The 25,887-nt window shown below is 40.6% G+C and overlaps 2 protein-coding genes across 5 annotated transcripts; both read left to right on the top strand.

Moving 5' to 3' along the window:
• Positions 1 to 301: 301 nt before the first annotated feature.
• Positions 302 to 17,084, top strand: LOC135522324 (apolipoprotein M-like). 4 transcript variants are annotated; one of them, XR_010452671.1, is made up of 9 exons: positions 302 to 455; positions 1,713 to 1,806; positions 1,897 to 8,925; positions 11,189 to 11,328; positions 11,751 to 11,821; positions 12,319 to 12,451; positions 12,730 to 12,831; positions 12,995 to 13,027; positions 14,772 to 17,082. XR_010452671.1 is itself a non-coding variant. In XM_064948467.1 (8 exons), exons 4-8 carry the CDS (start codon positions 8,806 to 8,808, stop codon positions 12,734 to 12,736), a joined length of 471 nt encoding a protein of 156 aa, XP_064804539.1. In that variant the 5' UTR covers positions 302 to 455; positions 1,713 to 1,806; positions 1,897 to 6,583; positions 7,093 to 8,805; the 3' UTR covers positions 12,737 to 17,084. The 4 variants fall into 4 exon arrangements, 2 of the variants coding, with proteins under 2 accessions (XP_064804539.1, XP_064804538.1); XR_010452670.1 differs by having other exon boundaries at positions 12,730 to 13,027; XM_064948467.1 differs by having other exon boundaries at positions 1,897 to 6,583; positions 7,093 to 8,925; positions 12,730 to 17,084.
• Positions 17,085 to 19,684: 2,600 nt separating this feature from the next.
• LOC135523117 (uncharacterized) lies at positions 19,685 to 25,666 on the top strand. The gene is made up of 6 exons (XM_064949845.1): positions 19,685 to 19,772; positions 20,899 to 21,024; positions 21,138 to 21,180; positions 21,487 to 21,522; positions 21,729 to 21,761; positions 25,255 to 25,666. The coding sequence occupies exons 2-6, from the start codon at positions 20,902 to 20,904 to the stop codon at positions 25,629 to 25,631; spliced, it is 612 nt and encodes a 203-aa protein (XP_064805917.1). The 5' UTR covers positions 19,685 to 19,772; positions 20,899 to 20,901; the 3' UTR covers positions 25,632 to 25,666.
• Positions 25,667 to 25,887: the final 221 nt, after the last annotated feature.

Consider the following 25,887-nt stretch of genomic DNA (forward strand, 5'->3'; position numbering starts at 1 on the left):
GCGGTATCAGGCCTTCGTTGGAACTGGAAACCCTGGTCACTTTGATGGGATGCCTTGTAAAGAAAGAGGAAATCATGTCTCACTTTGTTAATGAGGTCTTGGACCTCTTGGTTTCCCCTAATTTCCTACAGGCATGGTTTAACAAAAGCATCCCCATTTTACCTTCTACTACTGTAACTGTACTGGGGATATTATCTAGCTGGCTAGCAGATCCATTTAGCAGATATAAGCTAAACATGTTGAACTGACTTGATGAGCACGTCCCATTTGCTACTGTATGTTTGAAACTTCACAGCTGTTCTGGTAGCTAATCATATGTCACGTTACTTGAACCGCAGTTGCTATCATCATAGGAGGAACTAGTTAGCTTTACATGCCACACTGAATAATCGGTAAACACTGGTGAAATCGGAAAATTTAACTTCACAGATAGGAGCGTTAAAGTAATTCATTAAGTAAGTAACTAGCTAGGTGGTCGGTAGATAGCTCACTAACTTCATACAGCTGATGGTAACGTTAGCTGTGAGATACCTAGCTACAAGTTTCACTGTCGTATTTTGTCAATATTCGTGTGAAATTGATTGGACCATCACTTTTGTATAAGTTCCATCTACAATTAAAATTGATTTCTATCAAGAGAACGCTGACATGAAAAGTTTTTGTTAGACCGTGTTTGCTTCAAGGCAAGGATGTTAGCCATTCAGCTAGCTAGCTATTTTCGCTAGATAGCTGTGGCAGCTTCCATGAACGTTAACGTTAGACCACATTGTATCTTTGTTTAGGCAGTAGCTAGCTAACTGCCCAATGAAAGTTATATTAGCCATGTTATAACAAGGATATTGTTTTATATTCGTTTATGATTGGCTTCAAGAGCATTTTATGCCGTACATTATTTCCTATAACGCACGGTACATCAGCATGGTAGAATTCAATGGCTTATAGTTCACTCTTACATTTTCTACGTTTGAGCTGATTTTTGATAGCAAATGTCGAATTGAAAACATTGAATTCGATTTTTCATAATAGCAATTTAGGACTGATGGCTTGGTTAGCTTAACTAGTAACTCTGTTGGTTTGATAATAGCAATTTAGGACTGATGGCTTGGTTAGCTTAACTAGTAACTGTTGGTTTGGTTACCAAGGCAACTACTACAGCAATATAGTACATTTGCTTGCTACTTCAGTGGATGTGGAACACATTTCTTTCTTCCTGCAAATTAACACATTTCTAGCGGCAAATGTGTTAAAGGTGCACTATGCAGAAATAACTGTGCCATTTCCTGTTTGCTAAAATTCTAATAGTTTGTCTAATTTAAGTTTAATGACAAAACAGTTTCGAGAATCATTGTATCATCTAAACTGCTGTGAAGTATATTTTCCATAACCAAACATATTGTATTTTCAGCTGTTTGAAGCTGGTGTACTAAACGGAGAGTAAAAGATGCAAAAACCAAACTTAAGAGCGGAAGCATAGAAATAGCGCACATAGAACAGATTTACCACATACACTTGCTTTCAATGAGAACAACAGATCTATAACTCACATTTCTATGCGAATTTGGTCAGTTCATAGCTCAGGGCTCTATGCCCAACTCTGTGGAAGATTAGTTCTGCTAGCGCTTAGCCCCTCATTGATTAACCCTTACATAATGCTATTCATGACAGCATTGATATGATACTCTATTCTATTGCCTCTGTTACTTGACACACAGGGTAAACGTAACCATGGAGGAACCAGGTGCTGATATAGAGGTGACTGTCAAAACTTTGGGCTCCCAGAGTCGAAGTTACACTGTAGGCGGACAGGTACGTTCTCATATCCAACGGAGCGCTTTTACAGTAGCCTTACATATACTGGATATAGGCCTAATCCTCACACCGGTGTCTTTTTCTCAGTTGACAGTGAAAGAGTTCAAGGAGCACATTGCCACTTCAGTGGACAAACAGGCTGATCTACCAGGGCCGAGTTCTGCAGGATGAGAGGACCCTGACAGAGTACAGTGAGTAATGCTGTGTGTCTGGAGTTTCCTGGAATCAGTACAAAACGGCCACATGCTAATAAACATGAAATTAGTCCAGACAGTTATATCTGGAGCAGCACACAGCTGCAGCGAAGCATCTGTCAACACAGAAGAGAAACGCAGCAAACAGTCATATCTTTGTCTATATGTGATATATAGAATAACTCTCCTATTCCCTTATTCCATGACTTTCAAGGCCAGTAATGCACAGATGTAAGCCTATTATACAACTGCACACCATCAGAACTTGAGTATCCATCATGTAATTGCTGTAAGCCGTTTGGCTGCTTTGCACATCACCTGATAGATTGATGAAGCACCAGTGTCCTCCAAATACACCGTAATCAATGAGCAACAGAATATAATATATGGTTCACCGGCGGCCCTTGTCACCTTAATTGGGGTGGACGTGCTCATAGTAATGGTTGGAATGGAATCAATGGAATGGTATCAACACATCAAACACATGTTTTCCATGTGTTTGATGCCATTCCATTCACTACATTCCAGCCATTATTATGAGCATTCCTCCCATCAGCAGCCTCCAGTGATATTGTTGTATAATTTTACAAGATGTCATTTCCCTCTTCTAACATGGAAAAAGATGACCTCACTGCTTTCAGTGAATACTTTTGTATGATTTTGTCATTGTATGATGGTATGGACATCATTATTTAAGCATTTAGCCTACCCACTGGGCACACCACGTGGTATAGCCAGCAGCATACCACCCTGCATACCACTGCTGGCTTGCTTCTGAAGCTAAGCAGGGTTGGTCCTAGTCAGTCCCTGGATGGGAGACCACATGCTGCTGGTGTTGGGAGGCCAGTAGGAGGCACTCTCTAAAACATATCCCAACCCTGTGTTGGATGCTGTCTTTTGGATGGGATGTTAAATGGGTGTCCTGGCTCTCTGAGGTCATTAAAGATCCCATGGCACTTATCGTAAGATTAGGGATGTTAACCCCGGTGTCCTGGCTAAATTCCCAATCTGACCCTCAAACCATCACGGGCACCTAATAATCCCCAGTTTACAATTGGCTCATTCATCCCCCTCCTCTCCCCTGTAACTATTCCCCAGGTCATTGATGTAAATGAGAACGTGTTCTCAGTCAATTTACCTAGTAAAATAACGGAAAAATAAAATAAAATTCAACTTGGGTAATATTTGGTTGAGATGTTGATCAATGAGATTATGACCTATATTCACTCACTCGAAAAGACAGCCAAAAGTTAGTTGAATTTCCAGTATGTTAACACTATGCTTTCAACCATTTGAAGAGCACAGCCTAATTCCATTTTGAAAACAATGTCATATTATTGGTTTAGTTGTCACCCATGACTTAATCCCCAAAAGTAATTATTCATCATGACTGGGCCATAAACAATAACTAGTAATACTGTATAATCCAAAAAAGGTTCAAATTCCACCTTTCTGGTAAAAAAAAATATTATAAGTTGTTGAGGTGTCGTCACTTTTGAGAGCACAAGCTCAAGTACACAGTACAAATATGATAAAAAATAAAATATTTTTTGATGTAATTTCTTACTCAGCAAAACTGCATGAATATAGCTTGAAATGACTTATATGCTTTATAAATATAGCATAATCAAATTATAATATGACTAAGATTTCACCTTCCTTTTAACTGTGAAATGCATATTTGTATGTTTAGTGTTAGAGAAAATGGGCATGTTTTCTGAAGGTCTCTCTTAATCAAAACTGTGAACGTCTCACAGAGCTTTAGCTTGGCTTCCTGAACTCGTTAGGAACTTACCTTTCATAACATATTAATATTCTCCATCTATGACAGAAAATTGTTTTTTTTGTTTAAAGCCTTTGAATTATTTTACATCAATGGCTATAAATCGATCTCTGAATGCGTTACTGTGATGAAATAATTTTCTCCTGCTGCGCTAGGATGTTGGTTGCATGTAATGATTGCAGGCATGTGCTTTGTCAGTGGCTCATTTGCTGTGATGTGGTGTTCAGCCAGGAGTTGATGAACAGTCCGAAAAGCGATGTCACACAGGCTCAGTAATACTAATGTGTTGGTGTGAACCAGGGCTGTCGCTCAGTGGAAGCCATTTTCGATCTACGGTATCCACAGATCAATTTATAAGCTAAAATGTCAGTCGGTACCAGAACCATGCAGGACCCCTAACCATCTTGCAGCAGCACAGCAAAGTTCAAATGGGAATACAATGTCAGAAATGTTGTTTATTTATACAACAGATTGTGTTATCACTGTGCTTCATCTAATAGCAGAACCAAATGACCTGGGATTGCAGTTTAGATTACATTAAAAAAGACATGGGGCAAGTGATCAATTCCGTTTGAGATGTTACGCTGATTATTACTGCAATTGTGAATGCTATTTTATGCATGCTATTGTGAACATAAACACCTATTATGATTAACCTACATAAGATATTTAAAGTTACAGTAACCTCAATGTGGACAGGAATGTTACTAATTTTAAGGTTGAATGTTAAGTTAGTTTGTAAGCGCCTTAACTTTAGGCTATTTACTGTTACAAAAGCAGTATTGAATTGTTTTTGGTTGACAATACAACCAAATATCAACATCCTAAAGAATATTTATCTACAGCTTGGATTGTTCCATTTGAGCCACTGGCTGAATCCTGTTCTTTAACTTTTATTTGGAGATGTGAATCTAACATACAGTGCATTCAGAAAGTATTCAGAACCCTTGACCTTTCCACATTTTGTTATGTTACAGCCTTATTCTTAAATTGATGAAAAAGCCAGAAAGCCAATCTACACACAATACCCCATAATGACAAAGCAAAAACAGATTTTTAGACGTGTTAGCAAATGTATTAAAATAAAACTGAAATATCACATTTACATAAGTATTCAGACCCTTTGTTGAAGCACTTTGGTAGCGATTACAGCTTTGACTCTTCTTGGGTCTGACGCTACAAGCTTGGCACACCTGTATTTGGGGAGTTTCTCCCATTTTTCTCTGCAGATCCTCTCAAGCTCTGTCAGGTTGGATGTGGACCGTTGCTGCACAGCTATTTTCAGGTCTCTCCAGAGATGTTCGATCGGGTTCAAGTCGGGCTCTGGCTGGGCCACTCAAGGACATTCAGAGACTTATCCCGAAACCACTCATGCGTTGTCTTGGCTGTGTTGTCCCTGTTAGACTGGGGCGAATGTTCACCTTCGAAGGTCCTGAGGACTCTAGAGAAGGTTTTCATTAAGGATCTCTCTGTACTTTGCTTGGTTCATCTTTCCCTCGATCCTGACTATATGACAAAGCCTACCATAGTCAATGCAGACGCCAGTAGTTATGGGTTAGGATGGTCCTACTACAGAAACACAGTGGACAGTTAAAGCCAGTAGCTTATTGCTCCAGGACTCTCACAGATGCAAATAAGCGCCATGCACAGATCAAACTTCTTATTCCACTAATAAACTGTGAAAACCTTGACTTAGTGCCTGTCAGAGACGGTTCATGAGCATGATGTGTTATAACCCTACAGCCAAGTATGTGCCAGGGAAACGGCTTGTTATAGCATACACCCTTTCCAGACATCCCCAGTCAGCCGTTACACAAGATATCGCAGGGCTGACCAGTGAAATCGAGGCCTATAAGGATGCAGTTCATACAGTAATGGCCTATCTCAACCAACAAGCTGTACGTCGTCAAGAAGCAGACACAACAAGATGCAGAGCTGCAGATGGTGAAACACTATGTGACAACAGGATGGCCTAAGTATGCAGCCAAAGTGCCAGACAAGGTGCAAGCCTATTACACCCCCCGACAGAACCTCTCAATGACACAAGGACTAATGTTGTATGGAGATAGAATAGTAATACCACAAAATATGAGAACTGAAATGTTAAAGCGCATACTCAACAGCCATCAGGGCGTTGTGAAGGGCCGGGAGCGAGCCAGAGGTAGTGTGTGGTGGCCTTGAATAAGTAAAAACAGGAAATGGTCAGGAAGTAGTCAGTACATGCAAAGACTGCCACGAGTCCGAACCTACTCAGAGGAGGGAGCGTCTGATCACCACTCCACTCCCCAGTCGCCCATGGGAAAGAGTAGCAGCTGACATATGTGAGCTCAACAAGCAAAACTACTTGGTAGTTGTGGAGTATTTTTCTAGACGTATATAGAAATATCTTACCTCAAAGACGTGTCAGGAGAAACTACAAGAGCTAAACTGAAGAACATCTTCGCCTGTGTAGGATGCCAAAATATTCTAATTACAGACAATGCTCCACAGTTCTCAGCTAAAGCTTTCACGCAATTCTCTAAGGACTATGATTTCAGACACATTACCACCAACCCTCCCTACGCCCAAGCAAATGGTGAAGCAGAGAGAGCAGTGCAGACAGCCAAAGGGATCCTGAAACAGGCTGACACATTCCTAGCGCTCATGACCTACAGAGCAACACCACAGCCCAGCACAGCTCCGCACCACAGTCCCCACCCTGGAGGTTAACCTACAACCAGCGTGGCCAGACCTCCAGCAGGTGAGACGTGTCGACCTATAGAGCAAAGCAGAGCTTCATGCGTGTCTACAACAACAGGTATAAAGTCAGAACTCCTTCCAGAACTCCAGCACTGTCACACCCTGATCTGTTTCACCTGTCTTTGTGCTTGTCTCCACTCCCCCTCCAGGTGTCGCCCATCTTCCCCATTATCCCCTGTATATTTATACCTGTGTTCTCTGTTTGTCTTGTTTGTCAAGTCAATCAGTGTGTTTGTTGTCAGCTCCTGCTTTTCCCAGTCTCTTTTTCTCGCCATCCTGTTTTTGACCCTTGCCTGTCTTGACTCTGAGCCCACCTGTCTGACCACTCTGCCTGTCCCTGAGCCTGCCTGCCAACCTGTACCTTTGTTACACCTCTGCATTGTTGACCTCTGCCTACCCTGTGCCTGCCTGCTGTCCGGTACCATTGCCCCACCTCTGGTTTACTGGCCCCTGCCTACCTTGACCTGTCTTTTGCCTGCCCCTGTTGGAATATTAAACCATTGTCAATTCGACTGCTTCAGTGCTTCCAACAGTGTGACACACCCAGGTCATGCATGGTTCCAACAGATACGGGAGTGCTGTGCAGGAATCCACGCCACCTGAAACTACTCCGCATTGCTTCAGAGACTTGTCAAAAGGGTGGAGAGGAACACCCAGAGTGTGACACGGAGTTGCACTTACCTATTCCAGATGCCCACCTGTCACAGAACCAAAGACTCCAGTACACAGGACTTCTTGTGGTACAGTTGTCAAACCACCAGACAGATACGGAGAGCATAACGCACAGCCTGCATAATGTGACAGTAGAACCTCACTGCAGCTATGAATGTGACTGGCAGTCCACCCAGCTCACCTTAGGGTAATATATAGTTAGTGTTGAAGAAACAACAACTGTTTTTATGGAATGTTAAAGACAGAAAATTAGTTGATGTTTCATGAGTTGTTGAACGTTAAAGACAGCAAAGTTTGTTTATGAATTCATATGTTGAGGCAAGTTAATTACAGAGTGATGAACTATAAACATTGTGTTGTGTTGACATTTTGGAAACATATGTCTTGAAAGGGTGATGTGTTGTATTGGAACTATTTTATTATAGGGCATGGCACAGGTATGTTCATGACGTCATATTAAAGGTGATTGGGCAAGTCGGTCCGCGTGCATCCGTCGTAACATTGAAGACAGTCTCCTGTGTTACGTTACTTATTATTTTGTTAAAGTCAACCAAAGTGATATTCACCTCAAGATTCTTCTCATAAAGCATAACACTACAGTGACCATGATGACATCATCCGGTGGTTGAAATTTCACCCTCAAAACAACCGTTTAAGGTTGAATACTTTTTTCATATCTAATGTATTTTCCACATAGGTTCCACGTCACGATTACATTGACAAGTTATGTTGAAACAATGTTGATTCAATCAGTTTGTGCCTAATGATCAGATATGCTTTTCAGCATTACATTTGGAACTTTATCGGTGTGATGTTGCTGGTATGTATAGAGAGAGAGAATTAAATAATGTCAGGCATATTCCATTAAGAGACAAAGAACCCCTGAAAAGTTGATCCGACTACACCAATTGGAAGCAGTGTTCTCTTTGTTCTCCTCAAAACGTTAACACGAGTCAAATGAATATGCACAATATTGTTATTCACAAATCAGAAAACAAGAACATCCTATGAAGGTCTACCTATGAAACACTCAAAAAGTTGAGTTTGCGTGTGGTATTGTGCCAGGGGTTTTTCCTGTTCAGGCTCACATATTCAGGAAAACTCTTAGCCCTAATGATTACAACAAGGATAATTCATTACATTGACACTGCTTGGTAGTTACTCTAGCGCTGTGATACTGTCTTACAAAACAAGAACCTGTGGGATGTGCATAACCAGTGTAGACTGCAGAAATGACAGTCATATTGAAACCCATCCACCAACATGGGGGCTGATGGAGGGTGAGGAGAATAGGTGTAGAAGCAGGCCTATTTCCTAAAATTGGGTAAAAGCTTAAACACTTCTTACTTTAAAGGCCACCCACCCAAAAAGACTTATAGGTAATAATATTGACATTTTTTTGGTCCCGCTTCATAAACCATGGTACAAAACTGTTTTGGTATGTGGGCCTTTGGACTATGTGGGATGGTGGAAAGTTGTGCTAACAAAAAAGTGGTTAATGATTACCACAATCCTAAAATGTTTAAAACACAGAAAGATCAAGCCTAGAAAAATCACTCAATTACCAGGTTTCTTTTAGGCCACAAGTTGATTTGAAGTAGTTCAGGTATGTTAGAGGCCAAGGAAGTGTATTCATTCTTGCTCTTTGTGAATGGGTGGTTGGGTCAGCTCTTCACTCCCTGCTCCCAACCAGTCTTCCTATCTACAAGCAGTCTCAATACCCGACAGGTAAGAGAGAGATGCAGATGCGATATCTGTTTTTAGTACTATTGACCTATTAATTAGGTTACTATGCACAAGCGATGATATATCAAAACCTCATGAGCCCTTCATGATGATTCTCAAATGATTATTTTGGTCTTTAATTTATTTACAAAAAATATGTGACCCATAATTAAGTTTTATTATATTTAACCTTAATTTTTAAAGGGAGTCGTTGGGTTACACACACATACAGTGGGGCAAAAAAGTATTTAGTCAGCCACCAATTGTGCAAATTCTCCCACTTAACAAGATGAGAGAGGCCTGTAATTTTCATCATAGGTACACTTCAACTATGACAGACAAAATGAGAGAAAAAATCCAGAAAATCACATTTGTAGGATTTTTAATGAATTTATTTGTAAATTATGGTGGAAAATAAGTATTTGGTCACCTACAAACAATGAAGATTTCTGGCTCTCACAGACCTGTAACTTTTTCTTTAAGAGGCTCCTCTGTCTTCCACTCGTTACCTGTATTAATGGAACCTGTTTGAATTTGTTATCAGTATAAAAGACACCTGTCCACAACCTCAAACAGTCACACTTCAAACTCCACTATGGCCAAGACCAAAGAGCTATCAAAGGACACCAGAAACAAAATTGTAGACCTGCACCAGGCTGGGAAGACTGAATCTGCAATAGGTAAGCAGCTTGGTTTGAAGAAATCAACTGTGGGAGCAATTATTAGGAAATGGAAGACATACAAGACCACTGATAATCTCACTGGATCTGGGGCTCCACGTAAGATCTCAACCAGTGCGGTGAAAATGATCAGAAGAACGGTGAGCAAAACTCCCAGAACCACATGGGGGGACCTAGTGAATGACCTGCAGAGAGCTGGGACCAAAGTAACAAAGCCTACCATCAGTAACGCACTACGCCACCAGGGACTCAAATCCTGCAGTGCCAGACGTGTCCCCCTGCTTAAGCCAGTACATGTCCAGGCATGTCTGAAGTTTGCAAGAGAGCATTAGGATGATCCAGAAGAAGATTGGGAGAATGTCATATGGTCAGATGAAACCAAAATATAACTTTTTGGTTAAAACTCAACTCGTCGTGTTTGGAGGACAAAGAATGCTGAGTTGCATCCAAAAAACACCATACCTACTGTGAAGCATGGGGGTGGAAACAACATGCTTTGGGGCTGTTTTTCTGATAAGGGACCAGGACGACTGATCTGTGTAAAGGAAAGAATGAATGGGGCCATGTATCGTGAGATTTTGAGTGAAAACCTCCTTCCATCAGCAAGGGCATTGAAGATGAAACTTGGCTGGGTCTTTCAGCATGACAATGATCCCAAACACACCGCCCGGGCAACGAAGGAGTGGCTTCGTAAGAAGCATTTCAAGGTCCTGGAGTGGCCTAGCCAGTCTCCAGATCTCAACCCCATAGAAAATCTTTGGAGGGAGTTGAAAGTCCGTGTTGCCCAGCAACAGCCCAAAAACATCACTGCTCTAGAGGAGATCTGCATGGAGGAATGTGCCAAAAAACCAACAACAGTGTGTGAAAACTTTGTGAAGACTTACAGAAAACGTTTGACCTCTGTCATTGCCAACAAAGGGTATATAACAAAGTTTTGAGATAAACTTTTGTTATTGACCAAATACTTATTTTCCACCATAATTTGCAAATAAATGTGATTTTCAGGATTTTTTTTCTTCTCATTTTGTCTGTCATAGTTGATGTGTACCTATGATGAAAATTACAAGACTCTCATCTTTTTAAGTGGGAGAACTTGCACAATTGGTGGCTGACTAAATACTTTTTTTGCCCCACTGTACAAGGAGTCAACTTTGAGTAAAAACATATACAAGTGAGCCATGCAATCATACAAAATGCAGTTTGCTGTACAGACTTCTCACCATATGTGGTTTGACTTGAAAGAATGTTGTAATTGGAGTCTTACAAGCATACAGTATATGGTTTCCAGAAAATCCACATGATTTCACAATTCATTTCTTTTTTCTGTAATGGCTGGATATGGACAGCACCTCAACAAATGGTTTCTCAGTTTCAGATGTAGTTTTTGACTTATTTCACATTTTTCACCTTGGCCTTTCCCTTGTCATCTTACACTTTCCCCACCCACTGTTTTCTCACCCTGCTGGTCATTTTTTGTCAGTAATGTCTTAAAATAGATGTTTTCTTTCCTATAATTCTGCCCCTCTCTGTTTTCTTCCTCCCTTCCTTTCTCGCTTTCTCTCTCTTTCTCGCTCTCTCACTCACAGTATCTTGGCAAATGGTACTTCATTGCAGCGGCTAGTGTGAAGGAGTCGGATGTGCAGATGTTCAGACAGATGGACAGCACTGTGTTTCACCTGAACGAGACCTCTGAAAAGGCACTACTGTTGACCGGAGCCATGCGCATGTAAGAGACCAGGGGTAGCTGACCCACAATCATACTGGCAGAGAAGCCCACTTGGGGAATGTCCCAATAATCTCTCCTTCCTGAAGTGTGCACTTGTTCACTACTCCCCCAGGAATATAAAAGCATTGGATTTGGATATGCATGGGCTAAAGGGAGTTTCTTTTAACAGTAATGAGAAACGGAAGAAGAGAGGGATTATTTGGAACACGTCCTTGGTCTGTTTCTGACCCAGATTTGACCCAGTTGTTTTGACCCAGTTGTACACAGTTCAACAGGCTTAATTAAACCCTATATGGCGTTGCAATGCTTGTGGACTATTCTACTCTGACTAACATTTTCAAAGCATAGGAGAACGTCAGTGTTGTTTACAAAATTACAGTAGAAGCTGTCCGTGTGATAATGCACATATCTTTCCATTTTAGGGGTGGTCATTGCGTTATGAAAAACTGGACCTATACTATTCAGTCTGTAAAAGATTATTTTACATCACAAGGTAACTCACAACCACTCCCACTAACTTAGGTGCAACTTTTAATTCGAGTTTTCTTTTGTTACAGCACATTTTGTACATTGTTCCCCCATTTTAGGGGACCTAAAGTATTGGGACAAATTCACTTATGTGTATTAAAGTAGTGCAAAAGTTTAGTATTTGGTCCCAAAGTTAGAGTCACGCAAATATCATACCCCCAAAACATGAAAACCTCTCACCATTACAATGTCAGGAGAGGTTAGCATTTTTGGGGGGGTATGATAGAGGCTTAACTAACTTTCTCACTCACTCAAAAAGTGCTCTACTTTCTAAACGGTTAACCCGATATGGATCAAAATACCCTCAAATTAAAGCTGGCAGTCTGCACTTCATACAGAGCCAAAACAACAACAAATGTGCCACTGTCCCAATACTTTTGGAGCTCACTGTATGTGTGAACAAAGCTTGAGCAAAATTATGTTAGCCCATTGAATAATGAATTCCCTGTTGGTTTGACACAGGCAGGCCTGAGCTGCAAACTAGTGTGGAGTGGAGAGTGGCTGAACTGCAACCAGTGTATCCTGCTGCAGGAGATGGAGCGTCACTTGGATCCACTAGAGACACACGACACCCTCAACAGATACATGCTTTACGGTCAGCAAAGGAGTCATCAATGATTCCATACTGTGATGGAATACCAAAGCTGAGAATCTAAGAATTGAGATACATACTATTATTAATGATCACAGTACTGTTGAATTAATTATTGCATGCATACAATGTACATATTACATTTGGTGTGTTTTTAATTGTATAACAAGGACATGGTATAGCTGCCTAAAGGGTTAATGTGCTTAGAGATGCAAATAATATTTGCATATTTGCACTGTAAGTGGTCCTCAATGAAAATAGTGTATTTTTCTTTTTACCAGCTCGTGACAGTGCCTTATTGGATAAAAAAGTGGGGAAGGCGTTTCAGACCCAAACAGCTTGTAAAAATATGGATAGATTTGTCCATCTCCCTCAAGAGAAAGGTTTGTGGTTTTGGTACATAATCTAGCCTCACTACAGAACAAATGGACTTGGACCACCAGAGAAAATATATATTTTCTAATATCTAAAATAGCATATGTCTCATTGAACTGTTTTATTTATGTATATATATATATATATTATATATGTGTATGTTTCTTTCAGAGCTTTGTAATTTAAACAAGGCGTAGCACTGAGGTAAGAATCTAAATTATTCATTAACTTTTATGTTAATGCACTTATCACTACTGCTCTTCCATTTTGTGGTTATTAGATTACATTTGCTCATCCATCGCCACAATCTATTACAGGCTGCCTGCTATGTGTTGGAGTCTTCCATCAAGGTCATGCTATGCATCGAAATAGGTTTCCTTTTGAGAGTTTATTATTAGCTTATTGCCCACTCTAACTCAGAAACGTGGAACTAGTTCAAATGAAGATCTCTCCTCTCATTTCCCATGTGTAATAGTAAAACAAATGAACAGAAAAAAGAACAGCTACTCCAAGTCTATTCCAAAGTCTCAGAATGTTTAGAATAGCACTAATGACCCAGGTGTAGACTTCTCAGCATTTTCCATCGCTCATTTAAACTTGCAGTGACATGGCACACAGTTATCAAGTTTTCGAAGAAGGGCCTATCTCCAGGCAAATATTTCACTTTCACGCATTTCTCTTTTTGTGAGAGATGACTTAACTGTCATGGTTCACTGAACTGCATTGTTCCACTCTTTTGGCCTACCTCCATCAATGGAGGCTACTGAGTGGAGGACTGCTCATAATAATGTCTGGAATGGAGTCAATGGAATGGTATCAAACACCATCGACTCCATTCCAGCCATTATTATGAGCAGTCCTCCCCTCAGCAGCCTCCGCTGACCTCTATCTAAATACCATTCATCAATTTAGAAAAGAATCCAGGGCTAGTTTACCGGGGGAGTAGCCTCCCACGCAGTTACACTTATAGTGCAGGGGAAATTCCCATGATGCTGCAGACAGAGCAGAGGCTCAGAGCACACTGTCGTTCACAACTAGAGTGGTCATCCACAGTTCTCTTCTTCATTTGCTGTAATGTAATAATACACAGGGTGACTGAAAGCAGAAACGGTGAAATTTGCTTTCACCTGTCCTTTTATTTCTTGTAAGGTTATTTCTTTGACCTGCAGTTCGAAATCAAGAAAATATGGATATATGAAGGGGTAGACTAGGGATTTGGGGTGCATTGGATACATTGTACATGTCATTTCTATGGCTTAAATACTATAACATTTGAGACCAGACTCCCATGTCTGGTCCTATAAAAACACTACATTGGCAATAAACCTTTTCCTATACAAAAGGGCATTGAAATAGAGAATTCTTTGAGTTAATAGTTTCTCAAAATTTGTCAAAGCCATTGATTGATGTAAAATAGCGAGACTTTCATCTGCACTGTCATCAGTAACAAAGCACAATGTCCAGTCAATATATTTGACATCAGGTGATGTGAGTTTTTACTTGTAGCCTCAAGGAAAGGTCAAACAACAGTGGTGTCCTTTTGCTTATGTAACCATTTGACTCCTATGCTGTAGCTCTGGACTCGTATTCATAAAGCAGAGCAGGAGTGCTGATCTAGGATCAGTTTTGCCTTTCAGATAATGAATAAGATTACATAGAGAAGGAACCTGATCCTATCAGCACTTCTACTCTGAGAAGCTTTATGAATAAGGGCCCTGGTTAGAAATGATTGACATACCAGGGGTTGCTACCAGTGACGGGAGACAATCGATGGCTGAGTTAGACAAAGTCAACATGTAGCTAACAATGTCACCATTCAAGTACCTCTGTGTTTCCACTATGCCCGGGGCTAATATGAATGTCAGAAAATATCCTGAAATCATGATGAAATCCTTGTCTCTCTCCCTCCCCCTCTCCACTTATCTCTCTGAATTACGCACTTTCAAAGACTTGTGACGCACCAACATGAAGACACTTGACTTCCCAGATGCACTTTGGCATGAAACAACTTGTTGACCGACAGAAAGTACAGAGTACAGTATAAGAATTTACTTCCTGTCTCTGTCAGAATGACTTTAGATTCTTACCTTTCTCTCACCTGTACGATGTCCATAATAGGACAGCCTCAATCTCAGCAGGACATCATTCAGTCTCAGTAGGACTTGTTTCAATAAGTTAATATAGTTACAGTACGGCTGAGATTCTATTCCCAGTGTGTTCCTCTTCATTTCAGTATAGTTTCTCAAATATCAATGCCATTTACAGTATATGAAAACATATCTTGTTAAGCCCAAGAATAGGCTGTCAAACTCCCCCGCATAATATTTCATTACTGTCAAACAATGGTTCTTCCAGCCCACCTCTAACACAGCTGATTGTTGTTGAGCAGTTCGCTAGTTATATTGATGAGCAGTTCACTAGTGAAACACTAATCAGATGGTAGTGCTGGGCAGAAACACCCTTTAGTTCTCCCTGACCAGGAATGGTGACCGCTGGTGTATATACAATATTGAGCCGAACACATTCTACGATGCTGTACAGATTGAAATCAATGATCCAAAACTGGACAGAAACTGATCAATGATCTAAAACAGAACAGAAACAGAATAGAAACTGAACAGAACATGATTAGATTGATACCAGAAGGTTTCTGGTTTCAACAACAACAGTGCCTGAACTTCTGCATTTCAGGAAGATGGGGAAAAGACTTAAATGCTAACATGATTGAAGGCCTTGTCTGAGAACTTTGCCTGCATTGGGTAAGCACCTAAACCGTCTGTGGCATGTCAAGAAAAGCACAGGTTGATTGGGGATGCCCCATGGAACAAGAAACCTAGAATAGGAAAGTTACATAGAAATCTACCAACAAACGCTCTCTCCTTCTCTTGCTCTCACTTTCGCTCTCTCCACTTTCTAAAAGTTACTTTCAGTCCTGTTTATGAAATCAAAAGTGTTCAGCTTCACACATCTGCATTTCCATACCCTATGTCTATTTCCATACCCTATGTATCAGGAATCAAGGTAAGGCCCAAGTGCAGACTCTGTGAAGTAACCATGTTTAATGACAGGTCAAGGCAGGCACGGGTCGATAATCCAGAGTGGGGGCCAAGGTACAGGAGGGCAGGCAGGCTCAGGGTAAGGGGCAGGGCAGACAGGCTCAGAGTCAGGACAAGCAATGGTCAAAATCAGGAGGGTGAGAAAGAGACTGGGGAAAAGCAGGAGCTGAGAAACTAAACGCTGGTTGACTTGACAAACAAGACGACCTGGCAACAGACAAACAGAGAACACAGGTATAAGTACCCAGGGGATAATGGGGAAGATGGGTGACACCTGGAAGGGGTGGAGACCAGCACAAGGACCGGTGAAACAGATCAGGGTATGACACTGGCTATTTCCATGCCCTATGTATGTAAAGTCAGATTGAGTCACTGTGGCTGCCAGCTGGTTTATGAAACCATGAAGAAAACTCCCTGTCATGGTTTTTGTACCTGTGGAACCCACTGACACTGACCTATAAATATGTGTGGGAAATCACATGCCGCCCACATCTGTCAATGTTGTGCCTGACTCATCTGTAGCCTTACTAGCCTATTGTTCCTCGCCACAGGGATGATAGTGGTTCTGTCACCTTCTCTTTACCTGTACTGTCATACTTGAGTAAAATAAAAAATACCTTAATAGAAAATGACTCAAGTAAATGTGAAAGAGAAATGCATTTAGAATCAGTTTTCAAATTCAGTTAACACGTTGAATATGTGAAGCTATGGTAAATTTGATAGTTTGCAAACTTGATACGCAGACAATGAATGCAATATCCACCACATTGAAACAGAATATATAAATATTGAATTTGAATATTCAATTAAGTTTTAATATAATTTTACATCTGAATGCAATATTCATTCAATTAATTTTTCAAATCATGAAAATACAAGTTAAATGGATTAATTCTATGATTCAATTTGTGCATTACAAATGTAAAAATATTGCATTTGAATTCAGTATCTTAATGCAAATAAAAAAAATGTTGAATTCAAATATAGTTTCTGTTGTCATTGAAATTGCTCTGTAATTGCTCCAATCGTTCCTTTCCTGTTCCGCATCCAAAATGTACTTTTGGGTGTCAGGGAAAATGTATGGGAGTAAAAAGTACATCTTTTCTTTAGGACTGTAGTGGAGTAAAAGTGTTAAAAACATTTTGAAATGGTAAAGTGATCAACATTATAAAAATAAAAAAAACAGCTGAAAACCTGATGTTTCCATGTCAAATGGTTTTGTTATTTTTCAGTCTTCTGTGATGTTTATAAAGTGTAATATTGGGATGCAAACTCAAAATTAATACATTTAACCAAGATCTGACATGGTGCAGGTGTCTGCTTTTTTTTAAAGACCATAACCAATGTGTGAGGTGTATGCTTTGGTTTCAAAGTAGATTTGTTTAAGACTACCACTCTGTGACCCTGATTTAGCCCACTGCAGTAAAAAGTAGTGCTTCAAAGTATTTTTCTTAGGGTAAGTCCATTTGAATTCAGTCGCTTTTTGACAGCATCCCTTTTGATTTAAACAAAAAATGTCATACATGTATGCCACCATACCATGAAACATCCATGTCTTCATCACCGGAAATTATAGATGATGTAAAATAGGGTCTAAGCTACAATTTCTGGGGGGAAAAATCTGAGTTTATGCATTCAAAATCAAACATTTGAGGTCCATGTGTTGTGCTCGCCATCCGTTGAGACACAACATACTCTTGAATACAGGGTGGGTGTCATTTCAATCATATAAATATTATTCATGGAATGGACATATCCCTTCAGACCACTGCAATTTAGCTGGTACACCATTGACATTTTAATTGAATTGACATTTTTACTTCTAATTACTACTACAAAGATAGTCACCGGTCCACCTACTGTTGAATGTAAACTTACATATTTATTCTATTATCTATAGTTCTATGATTTCAATAGGTTTCCTATGGAAGATTGACAGTATCATTTAAAAAACATATTCCCATTCAAGACAAAGGAGATGATTGTGGACTACAAGAAAAAGGAGAACCAAGCATGCCACCATTCTCATTGATGGAGCTGTAGTGGAGCAGGTTGAGAGCTTCAAGTTCCTTGGTGTCCACATCACCAACAAACTAACATGGTCCAAGCACAACAATACAGTCATGAAGAGGGCACGACAAAACCTATTCCCCCCAGGAGTCTGAAAAGATTTGGCATGGATCCCCAGATCCTCAAAAGATTCTAAAGCTGCACCATCAAGAGCATCCTGACTGGTTGCATCACTGCCTGGTCTGGCAACTGCTCGGCCTCCGACTGTAAGGCACCACAGAGGGTAGTGTGTACGGCCCAATACATCACTGGGGAAAAGCTTCCTGCCATACAGGACCTCTATACCAGGCAGTGTCAGAGGAAGGCCCTAAAATTGTCAAAGACTCCAGCCACCCGAGTCATAGACTATTCTCTCTGCTACCGCAGGGCAAGCGGTATCGGAGTGCCAAATCTAAGTCCAAGAGGCTTCTGAACAGCTTCTACCCCCAACCCAAAAAGACTCCTGAACATCTAATCAAATGGTTGCATTGCCCCCCCCCTTTTACACTGCTGCTACTCTCTGTTACTATCTACTTTAATAACTCTACCTACATGTACATATTACCTCGACTAACCAGTTCTCCCGCACATTGACTCTGTACCGGTACCCCCTGTATATAGCCTCTCTATTGTTATTTTACTGCTGCTCTTTAATTATTTGTTACTTTTATAAAAACATTTTTAGGTATTTTTCTTAACTGCATTGTTGGTTAAGGGCTTGTAAATAAGCATTTCACTGTAAGTTCTACACCAGTTGTATTCGGCGCATGTGACAAATACAATTTTAATTCTCTGATGTGTGGACTTTCGACTATCTTTTTGCACCATTTGAAAGTTGTAAATGTAATTTTATTCCCATTTTAGTACATTTATCAGCCAAAACATGACACCCACCCTGTATTCAAGAGCATGTTGTGTCTCAACCGAGGGTGGGCACGACACAAACACCTCAGGTTGTAGTTTAAACCCTATCATCTATCTGAATATGAAAAAAAATCTGAGTTTACACGTTTTTAGATAATTGGCATACTGTATATGGTTAGAAAATGACAAGAAATGATTGAATAGGTTGACACTCCTGTTTGTAAAGCTTTTAAATGATATCAATCTCAACCATTTGTCATTTCCAGTGATGAAGACATGGATGCCTCATGGTATGGTGGGGTATAAAAAAACATGTCAACTTTTATCTATTTAATAAATTCACCTTTTAATATTGGCCAATATGGATGACAGGTTTTGTTGCTATCAAAAAGGGTGCTGTCAGAAAGTTACTTTACAACACTATCTACAGTATTACATAAAATAATGGATAAAATACCTGCTTTTATTGATTGTTTAAATTCATTTTCTTGTTGACATAAAAAAAAAACATGTTCTCAACACAGTGGGGAAATCAAATAAATCATAGCCTTTGTGACAATCTGTTACTGCTCTTTGGCAACTTCTGCCTGGCTTGACAATTGAGTAGGCATAACCATAAACAGATCTTGGACCAGGCTAAAACTTCTGCCTGGCTTGACAATGGAGTAGGCATAACCATAAACAGATCTTGGACCAGGCTAAAATACATTTTCATAGAAGAATATGACATCATCAGTTGCTAATTCAATGTGACCACAGTCAACCTAGACTTTGAGGTGGTTGTTTTAGTCCATGATGCTTTGCTTTCACTCCCTCCTTTCTTTCCAACCACAACTCACAGTGAATAAAAAAAGTCCATTGCATCAAACCTCAACTCCAGTGGAAGGGGGGAAACCCTGTCTAAAGAACATGTCTCTGAAATGCAGTATGGTATGCAGCAGACAGATTTGTTTGTACAAGGACAATACAAGACACACTAGGTGAGTTGAGATCCTGGTCAATGTGTTTCATTTTATTTATATCAAAGCTACTTATTTATTAACGATGTATACGTAAATTGTGGCAACACAGAATTGTGGACAGTGGACCATTGTATTTGCAATAATTTCTCATCATGTGAAATTCCTAATCTTAGACTTAATTATAGGATGTTTGGATGAGGAAAATGTGACCAAATGTAAAATCACTTGGTGATGACAGTAGTGTCCGATTTTATCATCACACAGTAATAGTCTAATGGCTCCACAGTCATATTTGGTCCAAAAACGGTAAATTCCTAATCTTAGACTTAATTATAGGATGTTTGGATGAGGAAAATGTGACCAAATGTAAAATCACTTGGTGATGACAGTAGTGTCCGATTTTATCATCACACAGTAATAGTCTAATGGCTCCACAGTCATATTTGGTCCAAAAACGGTGGTTGTTGTATGACTATTTAGTGGCATTTTCAATAATGAGACTGTGATAGGCAATATGATGGACCCAGTCTCATGTCCTATACCATATGACAGGTAAGGCGGTCACATTGATCATTGTCAGATCATTCTCTCACTCACTATGCATACCTTCACAATTACTTGTATCTTGTACAAGTGTGTAACAGGACAAATATAAGCACCCCCCCAAAAATTATTATTATTATCTTGACTATTCTTAGTCACTGTGACTGATGCATTCATGTCCAACTGAACATACCAGAGTCTTGTCACAGTCACACAGTACATACCACTCTGCATGTTTACTACAAACTAATTTAGTGTATTTCTCTGGTAGTGAGTTCACTTATCACATGTTATTGTTTGAGCCAATATAATAGCAAACCACACTGCACATATGGTTCAAGAGGGGAATAATCTATGTAGGTGAAATCCCAGAGTGGGGTATAATCTAAACTAAATATTATTCAGAAGGGAGCCTAATGTTGAGGTGCTCGGACTCAAGCAGTAGCCTATGGTGGAAGATCTACAACCCGCCTGCCTATATCTATTCTAGACCCTTCAGATCTGCGAACGTTGGATTAGATAAGGATTAGGGCCGATGGGAAGTGGTAGGGAGTGAATTGGGACGGCTCTCAGTGTTTTGTGGTACGTGTGTGTTTCCCAGAGGATGAAGAGCCAACAGCACACCTCCAAATACCTGCTGCTACATGTGTGGTGCGGATTTCTCACAGTCGCTATGGGGATTATGGTCGCAGTTCTCACAACAGTGCAAATAAACTCATCTGACAAGGTATGTCCAATTATCATCAGTGATAGCTAGACTCTGATATGGTGATGATGATGATACATAAGGGTAGACAGATGATGATTTCAAGGTGTCACTATGTAATTTCTCTCTCCAAGAGTCATTTACCTGAATCAAAGGAGGAAAACCAGCCCCCGACAAGTAAGTTGTACTGGGTTACACGTACTGACGTTAATAGATTTTATTCTGTTCTGTAAGTCATAATATTGACCAAGGCACTGTAATATCATTCCTATCCCATATTAGACATTTGACCACAGTATATTTATTTTCATTTAACCTTTATTTAAATAGGCAAGTCAGTTAAGAAGAAATTCTTATTTACAATGACGGCCTACCAAAGTCAAAAAGCCTCCGGTGGGGACAAGGGCTGGGATAAAAAATAAAATAAATATAGATATATATATATATAGGACAATGACTTTAAATATTATTTATCTTTTGCAGATGGCAGTTTTTTGGCTCAATTGAATTCATCAAAGGGTAAGTAAAGCATTGCTATTTCCATTTCTGATTATCACTGAATGTCTAGTGTTTAAACAATGCACTGCGTGCAATATAACTCAGGTCATTGATGCATTTTCTGGAGAAAGATGACATTATACGTTTGCACAAGCAGAGAGTAACACGTAAATGTTACTAGATGGATCAAAACAGGAAAATGAATGGGCTTTTTTTTTGCTTTCCAGCTCCCCGTCCGTCCTATATCCAGCTGACCATGGGTAAGCTAAACACTTCCTTTCCTAGTTTATAGGTAAGGACTTTTGGGCCTAACATTCCATGCTTGTTGCAGTTTCCTTTTTGCATCCTAAATTCATGGAACACATGAGTTAACATTGGATCTTCTGGTGCCTGTCTGAACTTGTCAGTTACACTAAACAAGACTAGGGCCCTGTACACACTCAGGTTGTACAACTGATCTAACACATTTGACACAATGGTTGTGATATACCCAATATTTCTATACACTCAATGGTCAGTTTATTAGGTACACCATGTAGTACCGTATCGGATCCCCCTTTGCCTCCAGAACAGCCTGACTTATTCGGGGCATTCTACAAAGTGTCAGAAACGTTCCACAGATATGTTGGTCCATGCTGACGCAATGGTGTCACACAGTGGCTGCAGATTGGATGGTGGTACATTCATGCTGCCAACAGCCCGTTCCATCTCATCACGGAGATCACGGCTCTATTGGGTTGAGGTCTGGGGAATGCGCAGGCCACTCAATTAAACTGAACTCGCTGTCACGTTCCAGAAAATGTTTTTCCACTCCTCATTGTCAAGTGGTGATGGCGTGCCCACTGGAGCAACTTCTCCTTGTTTTTAGCTAACAGGAGTGGAATCCGGTGTTGTCGTTTGCTGCAATAGCCCATCTGTGACAAGGATTGACGAGTTGTGCGTGCCGAGATGTCGTTCTGCATATCACTGTTGTACTGCGCCATTATTTGTCTGTATGGAGGATAATTATTTAAGATACTGTTTGAAGAGGTAGGGTTTCAGATGTTTTCAGAAGATGGGCAGGATGTCCTAGCTTCAGGGGGGAGCTGGGTCCACCATTGGGGTGCCAGGACAGAGAAGAGCTTGGACTGGGCTGAGCTCCCGCAGTGCTGGCAGGGCCAATATATATAACATGCTTACTAACCATGAGCAGAACATATTACGACACAGTCCAACGTAATTGTATGTCTCTTATCAACAAGATGTTATGCATCTTTATTCATCCGAAAATTATATTTATGTATTGAAAACATTCTGAAAATATTCAATCTATTCATTAAACATTGAGCTATTGTGAGGGTATGTGTATTAACCCCCCCGTCTGCTCCTTTGTGAAGTGGTGTTTAAGACCCGCAATCAACCCATCTACTGTAACTGCTTAGATGCGGGCAACGCACTAAGCCCAAGACAATGCTACAATTACTGTCTGTGAAAATACATTATAATTTTGCAGCGTACAGTGCCTTCGGAAAGTATTTAGACCCCTTGATTTTTTCCACATTTTATTATGTTACAGCCTTACTCAAAAATGTATTCAATTGTCTTATTCCCTCATCAATCAACACACAATACTCCATAATGACAAAGCAAAAATAGTTTTTTTTTAGAAATAATAATAATATCACATTTAGATAAGTATTCAGACCCTTTACTCAGTACTTTGTTGAAGCACCTTTGGCAGTGATTACAGCATCAAGTCTTCTTGGGTATGACGCTATAAGCTTGGCACACCTGTATTTGGGGAGTTTTTCCCATTCTTCTCTGCAGTTCCTCTCAAGCTCTGTCAGGTTGGATGGGGAGCATTGCTGCAGAGCTATTTTCAGGTCTCTCCTTAGAGATGTTTGATCGGGTTTAAGTCCAGGCTCTGGCTGGACATTCAGAGACTTGTCCCGAAGCCACTCCTGCGTTGTCTTGGCTGTGTGCTTAGGGTCGTTGTCCTTTTGGAAGGTGAACCTTCACCCCAGTCTGAAGTCCTGAGCACTCTGGAGCAGGTTTTCATCAAGGATCTCTATGTACTCCAAGCGGGCTGTCATGTGGTGGAGTGCTGCAGAGATGGTTGTCCTTCTGGAAGGTTCTCCCATCTCCACAGAGGAACTCTAGAGCTCTGTCAGAGTGACCAATGGGTTCTTGGTCACCTCCCTGATCAAGGCCCTTCTCCTCCGATTGCTCAGTTTGGCTGGGCGACCAGCTCTCGGAAGAGTCTTGGTGGTTCCAAACTTCTTCCATTTAAGTATGATGGAAGCCACTGTGTTCTTTTGGACCTTCAATGCTGCAGAAATTCTTTGGTACCCTTCACCAGATATGTGCCTCAACACAATCCTGTCTCGGAGCTCTATGGACAATTCGTTTGACCTCATGGCTTGGTTTTTGCTCTGACATGCACCTTCAACTGTGGGACCTTATATAGACAGATGTGTGCCTTTCCAAATCATGTCCATTCAATTGAATTTACCACAGGTGGACTCCAATCAAGTTGTAGAAACATCTCAAGGATGATCAATGGATCAGGATGCACCTGAGCTCAATTTCGATTCTCATAGCAAAGGGTCTGAATACTTATGTAAATAAGGTATCTGTTTGTAGATATCTGTTTTTGCTTTGTCATTATGGGGTATTGTGTGTATCTTGCTGGGGGGGGGAAATATATATTTTAGAATAAGGCTGTAACATAACAAAGTGTGGAAAAGTGAAGGGGTCTGAGTACTTCCCGCAGGCACTGTATACAGCGTTTTTAAAGGGGTATTGAAAGTGTAGTTATTCAATATTTTGCCACCTGTCTGTTCAAATATATGCACAGACATACAATACATATACAAAAGTATATGGACACCCCTTAAAATGAATGGATTCGGCTATTTCAGCCACACCGTTGCTGACAGGTGTATAAAATAGAGCACACAGCCATGCAATTCCCATAGTCAAACATTGACAGTAGAATGGTCTTACTGAAGAGCTTAGTGTCTTTCAACATGGCACCGTCATAGGATGCCACCTTTTCAACAAGTCAGTTCCATTTCTGCCCTGCTAGAGCTGCCTCAATCAACTGTAAGTGCTGTTATTGTGAAGTGGAAACGTCTAGGAGCAACAACGGTTCAGCCGCGAAGTGGTAGGCCACACAAGCTCACAGAACGGGACGACTGAGTGCTGAAGCGTGTAGCGCGTAAAAATTGTCTGTCCTTGGTTGCAACACTCACTTCCAAGTTCCAAACTGCCTGTTTCAGTGTGACAATGCCCACGTACACAAAGCGAAGTCCATACAGAAATGGTTTGTCGAGATTGGTGTGGAAGAACTTGATTGGCATGCACAGAGTCCTGACCTCAACACCTTTGGGATGAATAGAAACGCACAGAGCCCTGACCTCAACACCTTTGGAATGAATTGAAACGCCGATTGCAAGCCAGGTCTAATCGCCAAACATCAGTGCCCGACCTCACTAATGCTCTTGTGGCTGACTGGAAGCAAGTCCCCGCAGTAATGTTCCAACATCTAGTGGAAAGCCTTCCCAGAAGAGTGGAGGCTGTTATAGCAGCAAAGGGGGGGGGGGGGGGATCAACTCCATATTAATGCCCATGATTTTGGAATGAGATGTTCAATGAGCAGGCGTCCTCATACGTTTGGTCAAGTAGTGTATATTAACCCATTGATCTGATGTAAAGTGTTTTAATATTTGATTTTATTCTCTTTTATTTTCATTCCTTCTGTCTCATGTGTAGGAACATTATCTTGGGAGAATGACCAAGATGCCCCCGTCTGTGGCTCTTGCTCCCTCGTCCTCCGCGACAACTCTGTCTACATCACATCTGAAGGCTTCTACTACATCTATGTCCAGGTCACCTTCACTAGGCACACCGGGGGAGAGGAGAAGAGGAAGGTGACTCTGTTCAAAAATGGCATTCAGAATAAGACCCAGCAAAGGAGACTGAGTGAAGCCGTGTATCACGGAGAGAAAGAGGGCACTGTATTCATGTCCAGGATGGTTAAGCTCCAACAAGGTAACAGTCTCAGCCTTGAGATAACATCCAAGAATAATAGTTTTAGGTATGGGGTAGAGAATACTCACTGGGGGGCATTTCAGCTCCCCCCATATTGAGCCAACAGACATTTGTATTGAGACTTAGTTCAAGATTGAACCAAAAACAGCTGTTAAAACATTGTTTTTTTTTAAAGTGTGTGGTAGTTACTAAACTGAATTTATTTTGTGGAAACTGTAACTGTTATGCATATGCATTGTATGTTTTGCTGAACAGATTTGATTACACAATGAGATAACATAATACTTTGTCAAACTATCTATTTGTGTGTGTGTGTGTGTGTGTGTGTGTGTGTGTGTGTGTGTGTGTGTGTGT

This window comes from Oncorhynchus masou, chromosome 30, assembly GCF_036934945.1.
Source record: "Oncorhynchus masou masou isolate Uvic2021 chromosome 30, UVic_Omas_1.1, whole genome shotgun sequence".
NCBI lineage: Eukaryota > Metazoa > Chordata > Actinopteri > Salmoniformes > Salmonidae > Oncorhynchus > Oncorhynchus masou.